A 23,211-nucleotide genomic window follows, 5' to 3' on the forward strand; every position below is an offset into this window, starting at 1 on the left:
TTCCTCAACCAAGTAGGGTCTTGTACACCACCAACCTTATATTTCGCCCTCACCACTTGTGCCCATAGGCTTTAGGAAGCTGTTTTGTTTTGACATTTTATTTATGACGATACCTGCAAATGGACAGTTATAAATGTCTCTCAAATTTTGTGTAATGAAGCCAATCTGCTCACTTATTTATGTTGGCTAGTAATTGATTGCAATATTTTTAATACTGAAACTATATCTATTTTCTGTTCTTTAAAAAAAAATTATTATAGTAACATAATATAAAATTCATATACAAGAAAGTAGAAAAGAGTTTTAAAAGGGACACAAAATTGAATGATCTTTTTTTTTTGTCGGCAAACTTTCATTAATTAAGTCCAGTGGACAGCATAAAAGAGAAATACAAGGTGAAAAAACGGAACCTAACAAGTTTAAGCCTAATCATTAACCTAAATATTCTAATACAAAATACACTAGAGCACAATTAAGTTTAGAGAGAGGGACACGTATTAGACACGTGGTAAACTACGATGTTGGTGTGGATAACGATCGAGTCGACACTGCCTTCCACTGGAGCTGAGTCTCCGATCAGATCCAAAAAAAATTTTTTTGTTTGCTATCAAAATCGTCTTTTCCGGCATAGGAATCCATCGATCTTCAGCTTCTTGTCCTGAATTACCACTTTCCTTATGCATCTTCCTCGAGTGTAACATTTTGGTTTTTGAACCATATTTTATTGAGGTCAGAAAAAAAAAAACCATATTTTACTCGCAAACACATAACTATGCGCTTTTTTCCATAGCTATAAAGTTTCTGATTAGCCGACAAAACCATCAAATGGACTACTCGATCATCTACGAAAGAAATCCCTCACGAAATATTTGGTGTAGGAAGGAGCGTATGACGTCGACTAAGTTGGCTTCTTTACGCCGCTTAATTTGTTAGGTGCATGTAAATATGTAATAGTAATGTTATTTTGGTATTTTAAAACTGGCCAAGTCAAACATGAGTTGCTTGAAGTAGCATATAAAAGGTTCAAGAAGCCGAGTGAAAATAGGCGACGATCCAGAGAAGCCTTTTACCATATATAAGAAAAGAATATGTCAAAAAGCTATCCCAAGAGATTTTGCTTGTTAGGGTATCCATTGGTGCTTCTTCTAATTCTTATCTTCCTAGTCTTTTGTTTTTCCTCTAGTAATGAATCTTCTCATCCTAAACTGTTCTTCTCTTCACTTACTCTATCCTCTCTTCTTGATCACACTAATGCATTACAATCCTCACCTTTGTCTTCAATACACTCTCCTCCGATTTCCATAAAGGTAAGTATCTCTAGCATGATCATGCATATGTATTATGGTTTGCTCTTTGATTACTATTAATGTTTTCAAATCTACGTACGTAAAAAGCTATATGGTGAAAATCATATGAAATATTGACTAATAAATAATTTTTCTCAAACTTTTACATGAATTTCGACAATCTGCTAACATGTCAGCATGATCCATGCATGTCTTATATTATGAATGTATATGCTATATTAGTACTCGATGTATATGTATATAGTAATGATTCTTACAACTTTTGAAACGTACATAATCTTTTCTTTTGGTCATCTTTTCTTCGCTTATAATCTTAGTAGTAAAAATGAAGTAAGAGTTGCGATTATATAGTTAAATAACATAATAACAAAATTAAATGAAATGTCGGCAGAGAAGGAGAAATCTTGAGAGAAGAGAAGAAGAGTTGAGGAAAGCAAGGGCTGCAATTAGAAGAGCCGTTGCTTCTAAGAATTACACATCCAACGAAGAAGTTACTTATATCCCCGCAGGCCAGATCTACAGAAACTCCTTTGCCTTTCATCAGTTGAGTTTACTTTGCCTCCCTATTTGATTTGTTCTTACAATTATTTCTATTTTCTAATTCTATGTTCGATTTTATACATTTTATACTGATTTCAGAAATTGAAAAGAAAAAAAGACTATCTAAACTGCCATCAACGGAATATAAATTGATGAAAGTTCTTATATATAATTTGGAAAATAATGACAGAGAAAATTAAATATATCATATAAACTAATGAATCGATATATTTGAAAATGTATTTTTTTCATGGAACTAAAATATCCCCTTTTTAATAAAAGGGAAGTACACAACATAGTTTTTGTAGACTTTATATTTTTAATAAATGGTTACAAATAGTTACAAATAGGTTATAGATATATTATAGATTAATTTATATATTAATATTAATGGTTACCTATAAATATTAGGGATATTTCAAATTGATAATTGATATATTAATGGTAACAAATAAAATCATTGATATTCCAAGGGATCCCATATTCCAAACTGTATTTTTGGAAGATTTTAATCATATATCACATTGTTTCCAAAGATCTTTAAACATAATATTACAAATTTATTTTTCACAGATTTTATCGATAGACCAAAACGTTTACCAAAGATAGATTACGAAATTGATAGATTGATTGGTTACAAGTTAAATAGTGGGTTACAACATAGATTACGAAATAAAATTTAACCAATGTTATAGCACGGGTACTTATCTAGAATTATTAACAATATAAAACTACAAAAAATGTGTTTTTTCCAAGCTTTCATATTTAGCATATGATTTTATTACATAATGTTTTATCCAAAAAAAATTTATAAAACAATAACATAAATTATATTTTATATAAAAATATATAAATAAAATAAATTTTAACCCGTGCTCTAGCACGGATCTTAATCTAATTAGATCATATTAAAGTTGTAACATGTTACAAAATTTTTGTTTGTGTCTCCTTTGAAATTGTATTGAACGATCAAACCGATGAGTTTACAAAAACAAAATTAATGCTTGTAAATTCTTTAAAACTACATTTATTTTGATTTGATTGCTCACTAAGTTTTTTAACTGTATTTTAAACACTGGATACGATACAATGCATAAACCTTTTTTTTAACGTAATATTTAATTACTCTATAGTTCTATTGTAGTCTCAAATTACCAAAAAAAAAAATCAAATCAAATCATAACTGAGACACAATACAAATAAAGTAAAAGAAGACCATTTTTTAAGTTTATTTTCCAAAGTTATCTTCAAATTTCTAAAATTAATACCACAATTTTAAGGTTTATGATGTCATAAAATCGTAGAAAGGGATCTCAAAAATGACTTTTAATTCTACCTAAACTATTAATAAACCTTCACAGCCTACTTTTTGGTGCTATGTAACTTTTTTCTTTTCAAAATAGTATTTTGAGTATTTTAGAATATTTATTTAAATTATTAATTGGTTTACCAAACGATATCTTATCCATCAGAAAAATCTGATTATACTGTAAAGCTTTCTAATTTCTCCTCTATATATTTTCTCAATCTATTTCCTTTATCATAACATTCTCTATGCTTGACAGCCTGAGCCAAAATTAAAATTCAACCCTATCGTAATAGATTGACTAACTTGAGGGCATCATAATTTGACCAAACTCTCCACTGATTTTTAGAAACTGAGTACATATCAGTCTCACGTGGTGTTGCGGAATTCCCACGGACTAAGTTACTGCCAATATGCCAAATTTAATTAGACTTTCAACTCTTTCCAAAAAAAAAAATATTTTAAAGTAGTCAATTTGCTTAATTACATATCTAAATATTATATTGACAAAAAAACAAATCTAAATATCATCTTAGTTTAATTCCTTGTTTATTTACAGCCAACTGATTAAAAAAATTGACATTTTGATTGACATAATAACCGGTTATACTTTACTTAGGGGTAATTAAATCTCAAATTTATTATTAAAAATTCTAAAATGCTTCAAAGAGGTACCAGCTCATACTAGCTCATACTATTTGATTAGTTTAAATATGCTGTTGAGACCTCTTAACCCCAAAGGCGTCGACTTTCCCCGGGAGAAGACACAACAAACCAAGAAACGAGAAGACTTGCTCTGTTCTAGCGGAACTTCAGAAACAGAGGAGTTATGTTTGATGCAGAGAAAGAACAGAGAGAGGAGGATGGTATGATGAGTTGTAGAAAAGTAAAGAGAGAACACAAGCACGTTTGGTCACCCAGTTCACTCCCAAAAGGGTAGCTACGTCTGGGCCGAGTCTCGGCTCAGAATCCACTAAAAGTCTGAGATTGTGTTTACAAGATAGAGTTTACAAGTGACCGTCTAATACCCTTCACTAGTACTTAGACTCACTCTGTAGAATTCTCCCTCAAAAAGAAAACTAAGAATCCAAAAGCTCACACGTTTTCTCTCCTTCTTACAATCTCGAATATTCTCTCACGCTTGTTAAACCTCTCTACCCGAAACCCCTTATTTATAAACATATAAAATTAGGGCTTCCTTGTGTCTCAGCATGTCGCTTTCCTGCAAATCCGTAATGTCGGTTGCAGTCTCGAACCACGCTTTGTCGAAGTCAAAGCCAAAACATCCTTATCACTTCTGAGCACAAACAGACAAATAGTCCTTATGGCTGAACCGCTGCAAGTTTCCTTATGCCGATTCCCCATGAATGTGGTCCCAAAAATAAACTTAACCTTGGTTTGATTTACTTCACCATGGTTAGTTTCCAACGGACATGTTTCTTAGACATTCAAACTTTAGCTTGGTGCTCAAGTCTTCATCTCCACAAATCTCCACCTGAAGACATGAGGATCAAGCCAATCAAACAACACAATAATAGAGAGAGATTAGTAACACCTGACTTTAGTTTCCCGGATTCTTGACTCGGCTTCCCTGATTTTATTACTCAGACTTGACCTGCAGCAAGTTCAAAGCAGCTTTAAACTTGCACACAGGTACGATCTTAGTGAAGATATCCGCAGGATTGATTTCTGTAGATATCTTTGTCACCTCCACCACTCCATCTTCAATTACTTCACGGATGTAGTGGTACCTTATGTCAATGTGCTTCGTCCTCTCATGATGCACATTGTTCTTTGAGAGTGAAATAGCACTCTGCGAATCACAGAATATCTCCACCTTATTCTGTTCATAACCGAAATCTTTCAGTAACCCTCTTAGCCAAACAGCCTCTTTAACAGCTTATGTCAATGCCATGTACTCAGATTCGGTTGTGGAGAGAGATACAACTCTCTGCTGACCTGACTTCCAACTTATGGTGTTGCCTCCAAGGGTAAACACCAGGCCTGTGATGGATCTTCTTCTGTCAGGATCAGAACCATAGTCAGCATCACAAAATCCTTCAATAATGAACTCTGAGTCATTCTTTCTGTAACACAGCTTCGTGTTCAGAGTCCCCTTGATATACTTTAGAACCCACTTGACTCCAAGCCAATGATCCTTTATAGGTTGGCTCATGTATCTGCTCACAATGCCTACTGGATAGGCTAAATCTGGACGAGTACCGATCATAGCATACATGATACTACCAACGGCGCTGCAGTAAGGAACTGACTTCATATACTCTTCATCTCGATCCAGTTTCTCTTTTGTAGCATAACGAAACTTCATTTGAGCTCCCAGTGGAGTTTCTGCAGGTTTTGCTTCAGACATGTTGAATGTCTTCAGGATCTTGCTTAAATAACTTTCTTGAGACAGCCACAGAGTACCAGCACTGCGATCTCTGATGATATCAATACCCAGGATCTTTTTAGCAGCTCCTAGATCCTTCATATCGAACTTCTTACTTAGCTCCTCCTTTAATGCAGTTATAGTTTCCTTGTTCTTTGCCGCCACTAGCATGTCATCGACATACAATAGGAGATACACCATAGAACCATCAGACAATGACTTGATGTAAGCACAACTGTCATAGTGACTTCTATCAAAACCAATCTCACCCATGTAGTTGTCAAACTTCTCGTTCCATTGCCTTGGTAACTGTTTTAGTCCGTACAGCGATTTGTTCAGGAGACACACCTCATCCTCTTTAAACATAGATTCAAAACCTTCTAGAGGTGCCATGTAGATCTTTTCTTTTAGTTCCCCATGGAGGAAAGCCGTTTTGACGTCCAACTGCTCCAATTCAAGATCTTCTTGAACCACTATCGAAAGTAGAACTCTGATAGAAACATGTTTTACCACTGGAGCAAAGATCTCATGATAATCGACTCCTTCTCTTTGAGCATACCCTTTGGCGACGAGTCTAGCTTTGAACCTTGGTTCTTCAACCCCAGGAATGCCTAGCTTATACTTGTATATCCATCGGCTGCCAATGATTCTCTGGTCCTTTGGTCTTGTTACAACTGTCCAGGTATCGTTTTTAACCTGAGAATCAATCTCCTCTGTCATAGCTAGCTTCCACTGATCCCAATTGATATCTCGTCTCGCCTCGCTGTAATCTGCAGGTTCTACTGCATCACCATCTTCTGTTGTGTAGAGAGCTTCAGCAAAGTAATCTTCATCATCAAACCTTCTTGGTGCTCGTATCTCCCTTCTTTCTCTGTCTCGAACAAGATGATAACTTAGTGGAGATTGGTATACTCCAGTCTCGGCAATGTTATTTTTGTTCTTTGTAGTGGAGTGCGTGTTGCAGGGCTTCTGGGAGCGGGTGTGTTCTGTACAGAAACTTGGTCTCCACCTGAGCTGATATCACTATCTGCTTCGAGATCCAAATCAAGGTAAGAGTCAGGTCGCTGATCCTCCTCACCAAGTTCTTGCTCTTTCTTCTGCAACAGGTCCTTGTAAACTGCGTTTTCTTGAAAAATAACATTTCTGCTCACCACGCATTTACCCTCATCCATTAGCCACACTTTGTAACCCTTAACTCCACTTGGATAACCAATAAGAACTCCCTTCTTAGCTCTAGGACTTAACTTTCCATCATCCGTGTGAACAAATGTAACACACCCATACCTTCTCAAGTAACTGTAGATAGGAGCTTTCCCGGACCACTTCTTGTCTGGAAATTCGAAATTAAGTGCTGAGCAAGGAGTCTTATTGATGAGAAGCACTGCAGTGTGGGTTGCCTCAGCCCAAAATCTTTTGGGCAACCCTGAATCACTGAGCATGCTTCTAACTTTCTCCATGATTGTTCTGTTCATGCGTTCTGCAACACCGTTTTGTTGCGGTGTGTATGCACATGTTCGATGTCTTTGAATTCCCTTCTCCTCACAAAACCCATCAAACAATCTGTTGCAGAACTCCAAGCCGTTGTCAGTCCTCAGAGTCTTTAACTTGTTTCCACTCTGATTTTCTACTAGACTAACCCAGCTGACAAACTTCTCAAAAGCCTCGTCTTTGGTCTTCAGAAAGTAAAACCAGACCTTTCTTGTGTGATCGTCAATGAATGAAATAAAGTATTGACAGCTTCCCAATGACAACGGTACTGACGGTGCTCCCCACAAATCAGAGTGAACGTACTCAAGTTTCTCCTTTGTGTCATGTTGAGCCAAGTTGAATCCCACCTTCTTAGCTCTCCCGTAGATACAATCTTCGCATGTATCTAGGACTGAGACTTTCTTCTTGTCTAGAAAACCTTTTCTCACCAAAATATTCATGTTTTTCTGACTCATATGACACAGCCTTCTATGCTAGAGAACTGTATCATCGGTCGCTTTCACCACAGCATGTGATTCTTCAGTTGCAGGTTTTCCATGGAGCAGGTACAGTGTGTCATATCGTCTTCCTTCAAGTAAGACTTGACTGCCAGATTTGATTTTCAGCCTCCCATTCTCTGATTCAAACTTGTATCCGGCTTTCTCGAATGTTCCCAGTGATAGGAGATTCCTATCCATGTCAGGAATGAATCTCACGTTTGAGAGAGTCACCACGGGACCAGTGTCACTCCTAATCTTGATAGTCCCGACTCCTCTGACTCTCGAAGTTGTTTTGTTACCCATCCGGACAGAACCTCCAGCATTCTCGTCGAGCTCATCAAACCATTCCCTCTTATGATTCATGTGATAGCTGCAACCAGTGTCCATTATCCATTCATCCTCAAGGTGAATGTCAGTTGAGGACAAAGCCTTTGACACATAAAGACCAGTAGCTTCAACAAAGTTCCCTTGTCCCTCTGATGTTTCACCCTTGTTGTTTCCCTGATTCTGTTTGAACTGAGTCTTATTCTTGTTGGGACAGGACGCCTTGAAGTGGCCATCCTCACCGCATATCCAACATCCTCGTTTAGACTTAGACTTAGACCTAGCCCTGTTCCCTTTACCCTTTTCCTTCTGTTCACTTCTACCTCTATTTTCAGCCTTATCTTTGACATACAACCCTTCTGCCTGACCTTTTATACTCTTCTTAACCGACCCAAATTCTAATTCCTTAGAGTAAATCACAGCAGTAACCTCATCTAGAGATAATATAGACTTACCAGAGCTATATTTCAGAGTATCTTTTAACTGATCGAAAGGTCTAGGTAGAGACATAAGCAATAATATAGCTTGATCCTCATCAGAGATAACTACGTTAAGGTTATCTAAATCTGCAACTATGTGAAGGAACACGTCTATGTTACCTTCAATAGACAGATTTTCAGACATCTTGAAGCCGTAGAGCTTCTGCTTCAGATAGATCCGGTTTGGGAGAGCTTTGGACATGTACAGCTTGTCCAACGCGTTCAACATTGCTGCAGCAGATGTTTCCTTCTTGATCTTCCTCAGAACCCTATCCGTGACACTTAACACAATAGTGCTTCTAGCTTTTCTTTTCTTCTCTTCGAACGCTTCACCTTTCTCACGTTCTTCTTTGTCATCCTCAGTTGGCTCTTTCGAGTCTTTACCTTTCTCGTCAGCTGTCTCAGTTTCTTTGAGAGCAGCACTCAAGCCCCAACATATCCATGTGAGCCAAAAGCTTCTCTTTCCACATTGTGTAGTCTCCACGACCATCAAACTTTTCAACCTCGATTCTCACCCCAGACATGGTTCAGTGTTGAGTAACTCTTCGAAACCACCAAACGAGAACCACGGCTCTGATACCAATTTGTTGAGACCTCTTAACCCCAAAGGCGTCGACTTTCCCTGGGAGAAGACCCAACAAACCAAGAAACGAGAAGACTTGCTCTGTTCTAGCGGAACTTCAGAAACAGAGGAGTAATGTTTGATGCAGAGAAAGAACAGAGAGAGGAGGATGGTATGATGAGTTGCAGAAAAGTAAAGAGAGAACACAAGCACGTTTGGTCACCCAGTTCACTCCCAAAAGGGTAGCTACGTCTGGGCCGAGTCTCGGCTCAGAATCCACTAAAATTCTGAGATTGTGTTTACAAGATAGAGTTTACAAGTGACCGTCTAATACCCTTCACTAGTACTTAGACTCACTCTGTAGAACTCTCCCTCACAAAGAAAACTAAGAACCCAAAAGCTCACACGTTTTCTCTCCTTCTTACAATCTCGAATATTCTCTCACGCTTGTTAAACCTCTCTACCCGAAACCCCTTATTTATAAACATATAAAATTAGGGCTTCCTTGTGTCTCAGCATGTCGCTTTCCTGCAAATCCGTAATGTCGGTTGCAGTCTCGAACCACGCTTTGTCGAAGTCAAAGCCAAAACATCCTTATCACTTCTGAGCACAAACAGACAAATAGTCCTTATGGCTGAACCGCTGCAAGTTTCCTTATGCCGATTCCCCATGAATGTGGTCCCAAAAATAAACTTAACCTTGGTTTGATTTACTTCACCATGGTTAGTTTCCAACGGACATGTTTCTTAGACATTCAAACTTTAGCTTGGTGCTCAAGTCTTCATCTCCACATATGCATATAGATAACTTAGGATATTTTCCTCGAAAAACTTTCTTTGATAGAATTACTATGTACTTGTTTTTGGTTGATTGTTTAAATATTGTAACTAGCTAGGTTACTAACTATAGAAAGATAATGTTGAACAAAAAAAAAAAAAAAAAAACAGGAGTCACATAGAAATGATGAAAAGATTTAAGGTGTGGTCGTACAAAGAAGGAGATCAGCCACTGGTTCACGATGGACCAGTAAACGATATCTACGGAATTGAGGGACAGTTCATCGACGAGTTCGAAAATATGATGGGCGCACCAAGCGGTCGGTTTAGGACTGCCCGGCCAGAGGAAGATCATGCCTTCTTCTTGCCTTTCTCCGTTGCCAACATCGTCCACTACGTCTACAAGCCTATTGCCTCGCCTTCCGATTTCAACCGAGCCCGCCTCCACCGGATCTTTAACGACTATGTAGATGTCGTGGCTCGCAAGCACCCTTTTTGGAACCAAAGCAATGGCGCTGACCATTTCATGGTCTCTTGCCACGATTGGGTACGTAATTCAGTAATTCACACGCAATTTATATAGTTCATTTGATGATATCATCTGGTGTTAGGTATGGATTTATATCATTCTGTTAGGTTTGATATGGTTTTTAGTTATGTAGAAAATATTTGAAGGATTAGGTTTCAAGTCGGGTATTTTGTTTGGGTTTGGATTGGTTAGGCCGAACAACGGACTAATTATTTTCTACATAACGTGATTAATTAGGCTCCCGATGTGTCGGATAGTAAACCAGAGTTTTTCAAGGACTTCATTAGAGGACTATGCAACGCCAACACAACGGAAGGTTTCAGACCAAGCATTGATTTCTCTATACCGGAGATTAACATTCCTAAAGGGAAGCTAAAGCCACCGTACATGGGCCAAAACCCTGAGAACAGGACGATCTTAGCTTTCTTCGCCGGACGAGCTCACGGATACATTAGGGAAGTATTGTTCACTCACTGGAAAGGTAAGGATAAAGACGTTCAAGTGTATGACAGCCTCACAAAAGGACAAAACTATCATGAATTGATTGGTCATAGCAAGTTTTGTCTTTGTCCTAGTGGCTACGAGGTTGCTAGCCCTAGAGAGGTCGAAGCCATTTATTCAGGGTGCGTCCCAGTCGTTATATCTGACAACTACTCGCTTCCCTTCAATGACGTGCTTGATTGGAGCAAGTTCTCGGTAGATATTCCGGTCAATAAAATCCCTGACATTAAGAAGATTTTGCAAGAGATTCCACATGATAAGTATATAAGGATGTATCAAAATGTTATGAAAGTTAGGAAGCATTTTGTGGTGAATCGCCCGGCTCAACCGTTTGATGTGATCCACATGATACTTCACTCCGTCTGGTTAAGGAGGCTTAACATTAAATTGTCTTCTTGATACTACATTTAATGCTTTAAGCTACAAGAAAAAATAGTCGTCACATTACGCAATACCTTCTGTTCTTAGGTTTCTTTTACGAGTTGTTTTAAAAACTCTACTTGTACCAAAGCGGTTGTCTGGAGTTAATTACTCGTATACGTTGTAAAAATTGTTAGAATGAAGGGTTTCAGTTTTGGAATTAAAAGATAGGTTTCATCGAGGCAATTGGATCAGTTGATGATCCCTACGTAGACTTCATCTATGAAAGAACATATTAGACAGAATGTGCAGTAGATATTTAAAGAGGCAAATTCCTAATTGCAAATCACACGGTGGGTTTAAGACTAACCACAAAAGACAACATATAAACTTCTAGAAAACAACAACATTTAGAGATAATGAAGCAAAAGTCTCACCTATGCTTCAGTTTTGATGTTAGCACTTGACATTTGCGCCGCTGCGGAAGAAGCATCATTCTCAAGAAGCCATTCCCTTGCACAAATCAGGGCCTCCACTGTCTCAGGCCTCAGTGACGTCTTGTACTCATCCATCTCCCTTGGTTCCATGTCAAAGACATAGTCAAAGGCTGCAGCCGAAACAGAGATCGAGAGGATGTCCCGAGCCATCTTCGACAATGTTGGGTACTTGAGCTTGTTCTGTTTCCACCAGTCAAGTACATCAAACTCCTGAACACGGGGAAGCAGTGTTTCATCAAGGTACTGGTCCAGCTCTGATTTCAGATTCTGCCCTGTCGTCTCCATTATGTACGTGTCGAAATCCGACAGTCCATCCACTTTCCCACCTTCAGATGTTGGTTTTAGCGGTGCAGGGAGCGCCATGTATTCGCTGAAGAGCTCATGGATCCCATCATCCACGGTCTTGATGTTTTTCCCAGCGTCTTCTCCGAATATCTTGGAGAAACTGAACTCAACAAGCTTCATCTTGAACCGAGGATCCATCACTACCGCCATAGCCAAAACCAAGCTACAGTCTCTCCAGTACTTGTCAACCTTCTCTTTCATGGGTTTAGCAATACTTGCGACATAAGGATCTTCTCCAGCTATCGCCCGAGACAGATCTGACTGTGTCTTCCACACTTCATGGAAGAAGGTAACAGCAGATGGGTTTTCACTAGATCGAAGAGTGGAGGCTGCTTCAAAAAGAGGCTTCAGGAATGTGCAAAGTGCCTCCACATGCCTCCAATACTCTGCTGAAGGAGGTTGCTTGTAGTCAGGATCAGCAGTGTCTAAGCACGAGAAGACTTCCTTTAATTCTGAAGCAGCAACGAGCATCTTGTAGGTTGTGTTCCATTGCGTCTGATCATCAAGAGAAAGTACCTTCTCGCTTGGAACTTGAAGCTGTTCCTTGAGCTCAACAAACCTCTCCTCATGGGACTCTGAGGTTTTCACGTGCTTCACACTGTCCCGGATGTTCTTGATCACATCTTTTCCTTTCTCCAGCACATCTTTAGCAAGGCTACTAAATGTTCGGGCAACACAATTCCCTATTACTAGCTGACCATCCAGAATCCCAGGGTTCTTGATGCAGAGTAGAGGTCTGATATTTTCAACCGCGGGGTTACTTGCCGGATGGTTGAAGGTGACGGAAAACAACTTTCCTTCCAGACCCCATTCAGAAACACAATTGGCAACCGCAAGACTCAATGCTTCGTCAGCTTCTGGATACGATTCCATCAAAACATTGAGAAGCTTCTTTTGTATCTTCCAATCACTGTCAATGAAATGAGCAGTTATAAAGACATACCCAAGAGTAACCTTAGACTTCCAGAAGTCCAGCGTCAGACAGAAGCGTCCGGGAATCCTTTCTAGAGACTTCATGACATTCTGCTTTTCTGCAAGGTAAGTCGCCACACAGTCTCCTTGAACATTGTTGAAGCTCACAGCATCAAAGTGGGGCTGAATACTATGCACGAACGAGATGAACCCCGGATGCTCAACCATGTGAAGAGGGTAATCATGCATAATGATCATCTTAGCTATCTCCTGACGACACTTGTCCTGATTGAACGCAACATAGGAACTACCGTTCTGGGTTCGGTAACGTCTTCTCGGGGTGTCACTCTTGGGGGTGTAAGGAGTACCTATCAGTTGGTTGTTGTCATTGTCTTGTGCATGGATAAGCGCAGGACAAGTCCCTTTGGCAATGTGGCGCTTAAGATGGCTAGTACCAGCAACTTTGTTACCGTTGCTGTAAGCAAAGCTCTGACTACATCCTTTGCAGAAAGCCCTTCTGCAATTTGGTTCTACAGACTCGATTGTGAAATGTTCCCACACCATTGACTTCTTCTTGCGACGCTTGATGGGTTGGGTTTCTGGTGATTTCATCTCCGTGTCATTGTACACCTCCAAAGCTGTTTCCATCTTCTTGCTACATACAAAAAGCAAACAAATATAACATGTAAATTATTACAAAGCCCACATCACAGAATTGTAATTAAGTTATAACGATTATCCGAAATTGATGGGAGTCTAAAACGACTAAACTATTAAATATTTATTTAATCATTGGGCCTATTCCACAAGGCCATGACCCACGGTAAATAAACTAGGGGCAAAACAGGTATTTCAGGCTATCGCGTAGATCCAACAACTAAACAAAAAAAACAAAAAAACACAGATCTGGAATTTTTAAAGGTCCTAAGAGTCGATCAAACATGGGCTGCAAAACAAAAACTAGAGCCCAGATTACAAAAGTTGAACACAACGAAGGTGATTCAAACAAAGGACTAAACCAGACCAGAGCACAGAAGATCGGGCTTTTTTCTTTAAATCACACACACAACAACAATTCAAGTTATTCAAGCTACCTTTGCCTCCATGAGAATTTTTTTAAACTTGGCTCCTTAAACGACCTAAAACTTTTTCTACCCAGTAAAATTGGCGTATGAGTTGAATTATTTCAGAAATTAGCAGATCCAAGCTGAGAATTTTCACAGAGGAGATCTAAGATAACAATTTCAAAAAGCAGGAACCAAACACTCGAGATACAATCAAGCCACAATTTGTTTTAAAAAATCCCCAACACAGATCCAAGAAATAAGGCGATATCAAATCGAAAGATAGGGTTTCGAGAAACAATACCTGCGACGAGGGAAAAATTGAAGCTCTATGTCGAGGAGGAGGAGGAGGAGGGAAAATCTCCGGTATCGTACGGTGGTGACGAAGGTATGAGTCGATCTCCGGCGAAGAGAGAGAGAGAGCTCTGAAAAGAGAGATTTGGGCTTGAGAGGCTAATTGGACCTTTGGATGAAAAAAAAAAAAAAAAAGAGAAGACGAAAGAGATATGTTTGTTATTATCTTTATCGTATGCGTCTAAATAAGGGTTTAGGTTGATATCACTCTGAGAATATTTGGGCTTCTTATTGGGCTTTTAAATAATGGCTCAGTCACTAAGCAAAATTATTTCGCTCGCACGGACACACGCGTCATCTTCACACGTATTCTTTAGTTTTCGCATGTCGTGTTTACTTTACTGTTTAGGCTGCGCAAAAGAATCAACTCCAAAAAACGAACCGAACCGAACCGAACCAAATAAATGGTTAAGTTTGATTATGGTTAAGTTTAAAAATTCATTTGGTTTTTATTATAATTAAGTTTTCGGTTTAAATTAGTCCGGTTAAAAACTGTCAAACCCGATAATTTTTTGATTTCTTATAAATATTTAGGATATTTTCTCCAGTTTAATTATTAAAAAATTACTCAAAATACCACATTTTAATTTTTGTTTCTAAAAATATCATAATTTAAATTTTCGAAAAATACTACAAATTTTTTTTCGAAATACCAAAAAAAAAAAAAAAAATTAAGGATGTATAATTTATTTTTGTAGGTTTGGTTGACAATTTTAAATTTTGGTATAATTTTTAGGGGTAGGATTTACAATTTAGTTTTGAATATTCGAATTTTAATGTAATTTCGTGGTGTTTTTGGAAAATAAAACAAAAAATGGTAATTTTAGGAAAAACCCCATTTTAGTGGTATTTTGGAAAATAAAACTAAAATTTGTAATTTTAGAAAAACTTTATTTTAATGGGATTGATGAGAATTACTCTTTATAATTTTATCTTGTATAATAGTGTCATTAATTTTTTTTCTTTATCGGACATATAGTGTAACGCCCCGACCGCCATCTCTCAGTGGACCCCATATCCACTCACAGTTTATGGGCCAACTTTTCATAATAGGCCTCACGTCCTCACTCCCAGTCCATCCATATCCGACGGTCGGTTTGCTACGTCCAGAAGGTTTTAAAAACTTGTTACCGACCCTACAAATCACCACATAATATTTCCCTGTATTTTGTCCTCACTCTCACAGTTCCGACAGTCACTTTCCAGAATGCCACCCATCCTGAGACTATTCCAGCATAAGCACGCTTAACTGTGGAGTTCTCTCCGAATCCTTGACCGAATAGATAATTGCACTTTGGTGACATAGGTGGCTTAATCAATTTCTTTTAAACCTCTCCGCAAGTTTCTAAAACGAGAGTGTCACAATTCACCCCCACTAACTAGGACGTTGCGCACCAAGACTGTCACCCGGACTGTGTGAGCCCACTCGACTTCACAAGGGTCTGGGTTCGGCTCTAATACCACTTGTAACACCCCGACTGCCACCTGTTAGTTTGCCACATGTCCACATCCAGTCCATTGGCATACTTTCCTTAATAGCCTCACGTCCTCTCACTAGGCCCGTGAGCCCACCCGTATTCGACTGTCGGTTTGCTATGTCCGAGAGGTTTTAAAGACTTGTTACCGTCCCTACAAATCACCACATGATCTTTCCTTATATTTCGTCCTCACTCGCACAGTTCTGACAGTCACTTCCCGTAAGGTCACCCATTCTAAGATTACTCCAGCTCTAGTACGTTTAACTCTGGAGTTCTCTCAGGACCATTGACCTAAAAGATAAGTGCACTTTGTTGACATAGATGGCTAAATCAATTCTTTTTTAATCTCTCTGCATGTCTCTGAAACCGGAGTGTCATATATAGTTGATGATCTCCTAGTAATCTAGAAACCAGAATTTACAATGATACAAATGTAAGTTATTTTCTTGTTTTTTTTTTTCAATAGCTTTTAATTTTTAAGTTTTACTCTTATTTATAATTTATGTATCAACATATATATATATATCTAATTTTTTCTTAGAGCATGGAATAATCGTTAAAAACGAAACCAAACATCTATTAAATGAGAATTATGATTCTGAAGACCAATGCCATCTCCTAACTTAATAAAACAGAACATGCATACTCTAATTACCCAATGCATTAAATCGCAAAGCAGTATATATGTGGACGAATTCACAATGAGTAATAGATAAAATGATGAAGGAATTCAATAGTTAACACTCGTGTACCAAGTTGAAGATGAATACCACCAGGTTGTTGCTAAGCGTTGGTTGCAATGGCATGGACTCTTTATCTTATAGTCAATTTGATTTTTGCTAGCTTGTCATTCTGATTTAAGTTTTTCTTTACAACAATATAATATTTTATTGCATATCCTCGAAAGACTTAAGGAAATCTTCGACAATGAAATTATGTTTGTGGAAAAAAGGAAGTCGTTTATAAACAATGAAACACAAAATTGACGAAACTAAGAGGGTTCTTAATCTTTTCATATATTGTGCGCTGGTTTTAGTTTTGTTTCTTAAATGAGGAGGTATGTCATGAGAAAGCAGAAAATCACGAATGAACAAGTAAGAAAAAAAAACTAATTTTTAACCAAAAAAAAAAAAAAAACTAATTGAAATAGGTTGAGAAAAGAAAAAGAAAATTTATAAAAGCAAAGCAATATGCATATCATACGTGGCCAGTGGCCTCACGGTTACAAAAGTCAGAAAAATTGTGGAAGTGAAATGGATTTCCTTTGTTTTTCTTCATCTTCGATATCTTATAAGACTTTTGAATGAATAAAAGTTTAAATAAATTATTAAGTAAAGTAAAAAAAAATTACATCTTCTGTCATGTTTTTTTTTTCTTCTTATGTTGTATTTTAGATTATTTTTATATGACACCGTCGCCTAACATAATATTCCAATGATCAAACTACCTAAACTTTCAACATGCATATTATTCTTTTTGCTAATCTAAATAGGAGAGCATGAAACAAAAAAAATTACCCCGCTTTATATATTTCATTAACCAAAAAAAAAATGATCTTCTGAAGATTTTTCACATAGAAGACCATGTAGTTGGTGATATGGAGTCACAATAAATAATATTTCATAAGAGTTATTAAAAAAAAAACTGGACATGCTAACTTACAAAAACCAAACATTAAACAGTAGCACTAGTAAGAAGCTAATTACAAAAACAATTATTAACATAATTTTACAAAGAAAAGTTAAAATATAGAGTTAATTGCATCCTAGCACACTTTTCCAACATTTTATTGCATCCTAGCACACTTGTTGTTCATTAGACACTTTTTCCCTTACTTCCTTCAATTTTATACAATTATACCCCTCAACTCATTCTAACCAAACTATATCTTCGAACCAAAATTGTTAGAGCAAAATAATCTCCTCCTTCCATTTCTAACTAAAAATATTTGATCATGTGGCTATATGACTTACACCTGTCTAAGTCTTCCATATATAAAGGTTAAATCTTGTGTGGAAGCAATTGTCTTCAAGAAAGATTCTCGCCACCAAGAAAAAGCGAGAAACGCATCTACGTCTTCAAGCATCTCCACATACTTGAAAGTCGGACGATGAGTTTGAGTTTTGGCTATTAGGGCACCATCAACAATAATAAGCAGTGCTAGCCGAAGTTTCTTGTTACCATCTTTGACTAATGGGTCTTCGAAGACTTTAATAACATCCGCCAATGTCGTCTTCCTATCTTCCCCAATCAACTCATCCCATAAACTTTTCTCCTCAGGTTCAGGAACAGGGTCGTACTCTGGGTCGTACTCTTCAGGGAACTCACGGCAATCCAAACCAGTAACAGCACCAAACTCAACCAAAGAAAACCTAAGTGGCTGTCCACCGAACACTGTCCACAATTCATACTTCTGTTTGGATAGTACCTGTCTGCATAGTAGAGCGTGAAATAACTTGCAAGATATTGGACACTCGGCAACCCGCAAACTAAACAAGGATCCCAACGGTGAATCCAAAATCCGCTCCATTTCAGGTGTCCCTTTAAGCACATCGCGGATTACATTGAGAATCTCGGGCTTCGAGTAGATGTTAAGCCTCCCATCTGGGTACCGGTCGGTGGCAAATAAACGTTGTGGAAGCCGAATATCCCACTCCGAATTACTCTTCTCCGCCGTTTCTACAATATTTACCGTTGGTGAAGTAGATTTCTCAATTGAAGGACGTCTGAAAAAACTACTTATACGGCGATTACCTGTCATCGAAATAGATTCTCGTCCAACGAAGGAAAAGGTGCACGGGAAGAAGGAAAGATTTACAAAGAGCGGCGGCGAACAACATGATTTCCAAAGAAATCGACGGCGGTGAAACTGGGTTACTTTGTGGTCAACGGTTCAAACAGAGAACGACGGCGGCGGATCTAGGTTACCAAAGTGACGATTGAAGATAAATCTCTTTTTACTTCGTGGTCAAAATAAAAAATCCAACCAAATAATTCAGTCAAAAAAAACACAACCTTTAACGCAAAACGATGTCGTAATATAACTGGTTACGAAACCAGATTCTAGTTACAGGGTATGACAGTAATCTCACAAACTTAAAGTGCCCTCGGGACAAGAAGTGTGCCATTTGCACAACTTCTTACAAAAGTGTGCCACAGTGCCAATCGCATCCTAGCACACTTTTCCAACATTTTATTGCATCCTAGCACACTTGTTGTCCACTAGGCACTTTTTCCCTTCCTTCCTTCAATTTTATACAATTATACCCCTCAACTCATTCTAACCAAACTATATCTTCTAACCAAAATTGTTAGAGCAAAATAATCTCCTCCTTCCATTTCTAACTAAAAATATTTGATCCTGTGGCTATATGACTTACACCTGTCTAAGTCTTCCATATATAAAGGTTAAATCTTGTGTGGATAAAGGAGACAGGAAGGAGTAGTGTCTTGGTGGATAAGGGAGACATGGCGGCCCTGGTAAGTTTTATTGACTTAACGTTTTTTTGGTTGTTTTCTGTGGATTCCATCTTGGGTTTTGTTTCTTTTCTGTGGATTGCAATTACATTCAATTAACTGTTCTTGGTTGCAGGTTGGACATTGTATTTTCCTATGCGGTGAGTGGGCTTCTTCGGTGTATGGCGTTTGGAGGTTTGAGGTGGATAAGTTTCTCGTATCGAGGGTCGTTCCCCTCTCCGACATTGTTACATTAGCTGAACTTGAGGATGCTGTAAAACTCAAATTCGGCGTAAGGAAGAAGAAGGCTTGTTTCAGTTTCTCTCCTCCTAACAGCATGCTTTTCACCACGGCTGAGAGAACTCCTCCTGTACTGGTTACTACCGATGTTGGCTTAGACTACTTCAAGCAATTGTTTCGTGAGAACCGTCATTTAAATATGTTTGTGAACTTCCAAGAGTCTACAAACAGAGTTCCAATCACAGATGAGTTAAATACAGGGAATAGAGAGGATTTTGTTTCTGGTCGTGTCATTCCTCTCTCCGCTAAGTCACCTGGATGTAGTTTTGGATCAAGCGATAATGAGTTGTCACCATTACTTGATGCCGCTCTTGGTAGCCAACTGGATTATGTCGTCGCTGGTCTTTCTGAAATGGAGGAAAATTTTAAGATTGGTGTTACTAATGGTAAGAGTGGGAAGCATGTGTCTGCCGGAACTTCAGCTGGTTGTAGTATCGGTAAAAGTGGGAAGCGTGGTAAGTGTAGTTTTGTTACCAGTAACACTTTAATTGATGTTGATGTTGAACTGGAAGGAACTGTTGGTTCCAAATCAACAATCCCCACAATTCCTACCACCCAGGTTGATCCATCGCTACTGGCTGAGGTTGATGAAATAGAGTCAAAGTATTGGGGAAGAGGTTGTGATGTTGAAGACTGGAATCACAATATTGAAGACTGTGGTCATAGTTCTGAAGAAGAAGCAGACGTAGAAGAAGAAGAAGGACCAACTCAGGAGATTCTTACTCCTACAGGTTATGATCGAGAATTTTGGGGGAACTTTGTGGGAGATCATTTTGGTCGTGCAAATCCTGTAGAAATTATGTGCACCACCAATGACTGCTTCGACCATAGGGTTCTCGTCAACGGTGGGACATCCTTACCAAAAGATGAGAAATTTGGTATGGATTCTGGTGGGGGTTTCGTTCAGAGTGGTGACCCAGCAGTTAGTGAACCTGTCCAAAGTAACGTGACCGCGTGGACACATAATAGTGGACAGGTACAAATTCCAGCTAAACCAAAAAGGAGGTTAGCTGATGTTGATGACGAGGAGTTTGATATTCCTCCTCTGTTTGATGACATAGAATATGAGAGGGATGTGATTCCTGATCTTCACATTGATGACGATGAAAAAGGCATATACCAGGGCAAAACATTCGCCAACAAAGAAGATTGCCAGATAGGTTTAGCCATATATGCAATTAAGAAACAGTTCGATTTTAAACAAACCCGGACGAAGCGAGACTACTTTGTTGTTAAGTGTACTTGTGTGAAATGCGACTGGAGGATTATGGCTAAAGAACTGAGCAATGGATACTATGAGATACGTAAAGCATGTTTGGAACACACATGCCCAGTTGAAACAAGGTGCAATTACATGAAGAAGGCGACGTCTCGAGTTATTGCTGCTGTCTTCAAAGCACAATTTAGCGATCCATCTAAATCACCAGTACCAATGGACCTGTAGCAATTGGTCCTTGAGGACCTTAAGGTTTCAGCATCATACAGTAAGTGTCGTAAGGCTATGGCAAAAGCTACAGACGATTTGTTTGGCTCTGATGAAGATTCGTATGATCAACTGGCTGAATATTTGCATCTTTTGAAGCTCGCAAACCCCGGTACTGTAACAGATATCAAAACAGAAATCGAGGAAGATGGTACTGAAAGGTTCTTATACACGTTTTTGGCGTTTGGTGCATCCATTCAAGGCTTCAGTAAGCTGAGACGTGTTCTTGTTGTGGACGGGACGCATCTAACTGGTAAGTACAAAGGAGTGTTGTTGACAGCAAGTGGCCAAGACGGTAACTTTCAAGTATTCCCTCTTGCGTTTGCTGTTGTAGATAGCGAGAATGATGATTCGTGGACTTGGTTCTTTGAGAAACTTGAACGCATAATCGCAGATAGCAATACCCTCACCATCATTTCTGACAGATGTCAGTCCATTTACGTTGCTAAGAAGAGGGTTTTTCCACGTGCTCATCATGGCGCTTGTATTGTCCACTTGGCGAGGAATGTGAATGCCAAATTTCACAACAAAGGTCTTGCCAAACTGGTCACTAATGCTGCATATGCCTACACAATTGGCTCTTTCCGGACGATTTATGGACAAATTAGAGGAAAAAACATCGAATGTGCTAAATGGCTTGATAAAATTGGCACTGCTCATTGGTCACGCGCATATTTTCAGGGAGACCGTTACAATCTGATGACTAGCAACATAGCTGAATCGTTGAACAAAGCATTATGGAAGGGTAGGGCGTCACCAATAGTGGAGTTGCTTAAGTTTATTAGGGCTATGTTAACACGCTGGTTCAGTGCAAGGAGGAAAAAGTCTGCTACACACAACGGGGTGGTAACTCCGGAGGTTGATAAACAATTGACAAAAAATATGTCAATCGTAAACGGAAGCAAGGTTGGAACTGTGACAAGTTGGAGTTATGAAATTGTGGGGTTGTTCAACGGGAAGCACCATGTCCTTCTGGATTTGAAAAAATTCACTTGCAAACATTACGACCGACTTAAGATCCCATGTGGACACGCAATGCTGGCTGCCAACCACCAAGGTATTCCTCCAACAACACTTGTAGACGAGTACTATAAGACTTCTACATGGGCAGCTACTTACGCTTGAGTCATCAACCCTGAAGTTCATCCCAATGATATTGGTATGGCCGATGAAGTTGTTAGGAGGGACCTAATCCCACCAAAGTCTCGCCGGCCATCTGGTAGGCCTACCAAGTCTAGAATTCCATCTGTTGGTGAATATCCGGTAAGATTAATCTATATATTCAACAATAGAATTTCTGTCTCTCATTCGAGTGATCATGTATTAACTTGTAGTCTGATTTATTTCAGAAACCTACAATGGGCACTGTCAAAGTTAATAGGTGTTCAAGATGCAAGCAGATAGGACACAACATTTCCACGTGTACCAATCCTATTTGATGGTGTTGCATCTTTTGGTGAAGAAATTTATGTTTTGAGGGCAAGGAGTAATTTTTTTTCGCCTTCTTAACCAGTTTCTTACTTGTTCTCTCTTTTTATTGACAACTATTGTGCCTTTAAGGCTGCGGCCAACACTATGAGTTAGGTGTGTGCTGAGTAGCAATTTTTTGGTCCCTTCCAGGTAAATGCTGGATTAGTGGCGTCGGTAATATTAGGGTCACTTTTGAAATATTTTTGTGATAACAATTTCGCTTACTTCAGGCGTAATTGTAAACGTTATTAGTTATGAAACGTTCCACTACATATCTCTTTTGCCTTTTTAAAAATATTACTTGTCTCGTACCATCCATATGGATACCTACTTGTGGACAGCTTTAGATTAGCACAACAATACACATTCTAAGCCCTGCTTATACTGTTACTAGACGTTCTAATCCGAATTACAATCTATATGCGGACTATGTTCCTACATTAGTCCATCCTTAAGGATACCCCAAACTAAGAACCCAAAAGAATACGACCGTGGACACAATCCTTATTATTATTGAATGATTTAAATAGATTCTATCCACATGGACAGCAATATTATCAATTTCGTAATGAATAACTGTATCCACAAAAATCCGGACACATGGACAACACTTGTTAGCGATTTATTCTAGAATTATCCATTGTTACGAATTATCTCTTTTCGTTGTCTCGTAACAATTCATTGTACATCCAAATACATTGTACCGTCTCGATCAGTCTAAATTAATTGTGCCTTTTCGATTATTGTACCCTTTCGATTTCTCTACCTACATTCGATGTATCGTTTTCCTCTCTTCAATCATAGAACCTATA

The 23,211-nt window shown here is 38.6% G+C and overlaps 2 protein-coding genes and 1 pseudogene across 2 annotated transcripts; 2 read left to right on the forward strand and 1 right to left on the reverse strand.

Annotated features, from left to right (window-relative positions):
• The first annotated feature begins 568 nt into the window (after positions 1-568).
• Positions 569-11,268, forward strand: LOC104710827 (putative glycosyltransferase At3g42180). Its single transcript, XM_010427488.3, has 4 exons — positions 569-1,307; positions 1,699-1,850; positions 9,822-10,197; positions 10,417-11,268. Exons 1-4 carry the CDS (start codon positions 1,089-1,091, stop codon positions 11,077-11,079), a joined length of 1,410 nt encoding a protein of 469 aa, XP_010425790.2. The 5' UTR covers positions 569-1,088; the 3' UTR covers positions 11,080-11,268.
• A 67-nt stretch (positions 11,269-11,335) lies between these two features.
• LOC104710826 (zinc finger BED domain-containing protein DAYSLEEPER) lies at positions 11,336-14,445 on the reverse strand. The gene is made up of 2 exons (XM_010427487.3): positions 14,163-14,445; positions 11,336-13,449 (listed from the first exon to the last, which is right to left on the reverse strand). Exon 2 carries the CDS (start codon positions 13,440-13,442, stop codon positions 11,478-11,480), a length of 1,965 nt encoding a protein of 654 aa, XP_010425789.2. The 5' UTR covers positions 13,443-13,449; positions 14,163-14,445; the 3' UTR covers positions 11,336-11,477.
• Positions 14,446-19,158: 4,713 nt separating this feature from the next.
• On the forward strand, positions 19,159-22,368 carry LOC147938098 (uncharacterized; annotated as a pseudogene).
• Positions 22,369-23,211: the final 843 nt, after the last annotated feature.

This window comes from Camelina sativa, chromosome 9, assembly GCF_030686135.1.
Source record: "Camelina sativa cultivar CO46 ecotype springtype chromosome 9, ASM3068613v1".
NCBI classification, from domain to species: domain Eukaryota; kingdom Viridiplantae; phylum Streptophyta; class Magnoliopsida; order Brassicales; family Brassicaceae; genus Camelina; species Camelina sativa.

Excerpts from the sequence above, each read along its gene's own strand:
- LOC104710827 (XM_010427488.3), top strand. The coding sequence starts at position 1,089 with ATGTCAAAAAGCTATCCCAAGAGATTTTGCTTGTTAGGGTATCCATTG. Across the intron at positions 1,308-1,698 it reads CTCCTCCGATTTCCATAAAG|AGAAGGAGAAATCTTGAGAG; the intron begins GTAAGTATCTCT and ends AAATGTCGGCAG. Across the intron at positions 10,198-10,416 it reads TGGTCTCTTGCCACGATTGG|GCTCCCGATGTGTCGGATAG; the intron begins GTACGTAATTCA and ends GTGATTAATTAG.
- LOC104710826 (XM_010427487.3), bottom strand. The coding sequence starts at position 13,442 with ATGGAAACAGCTTTGGAGGTGTACAATGACACGGAGATGAAATCACCA.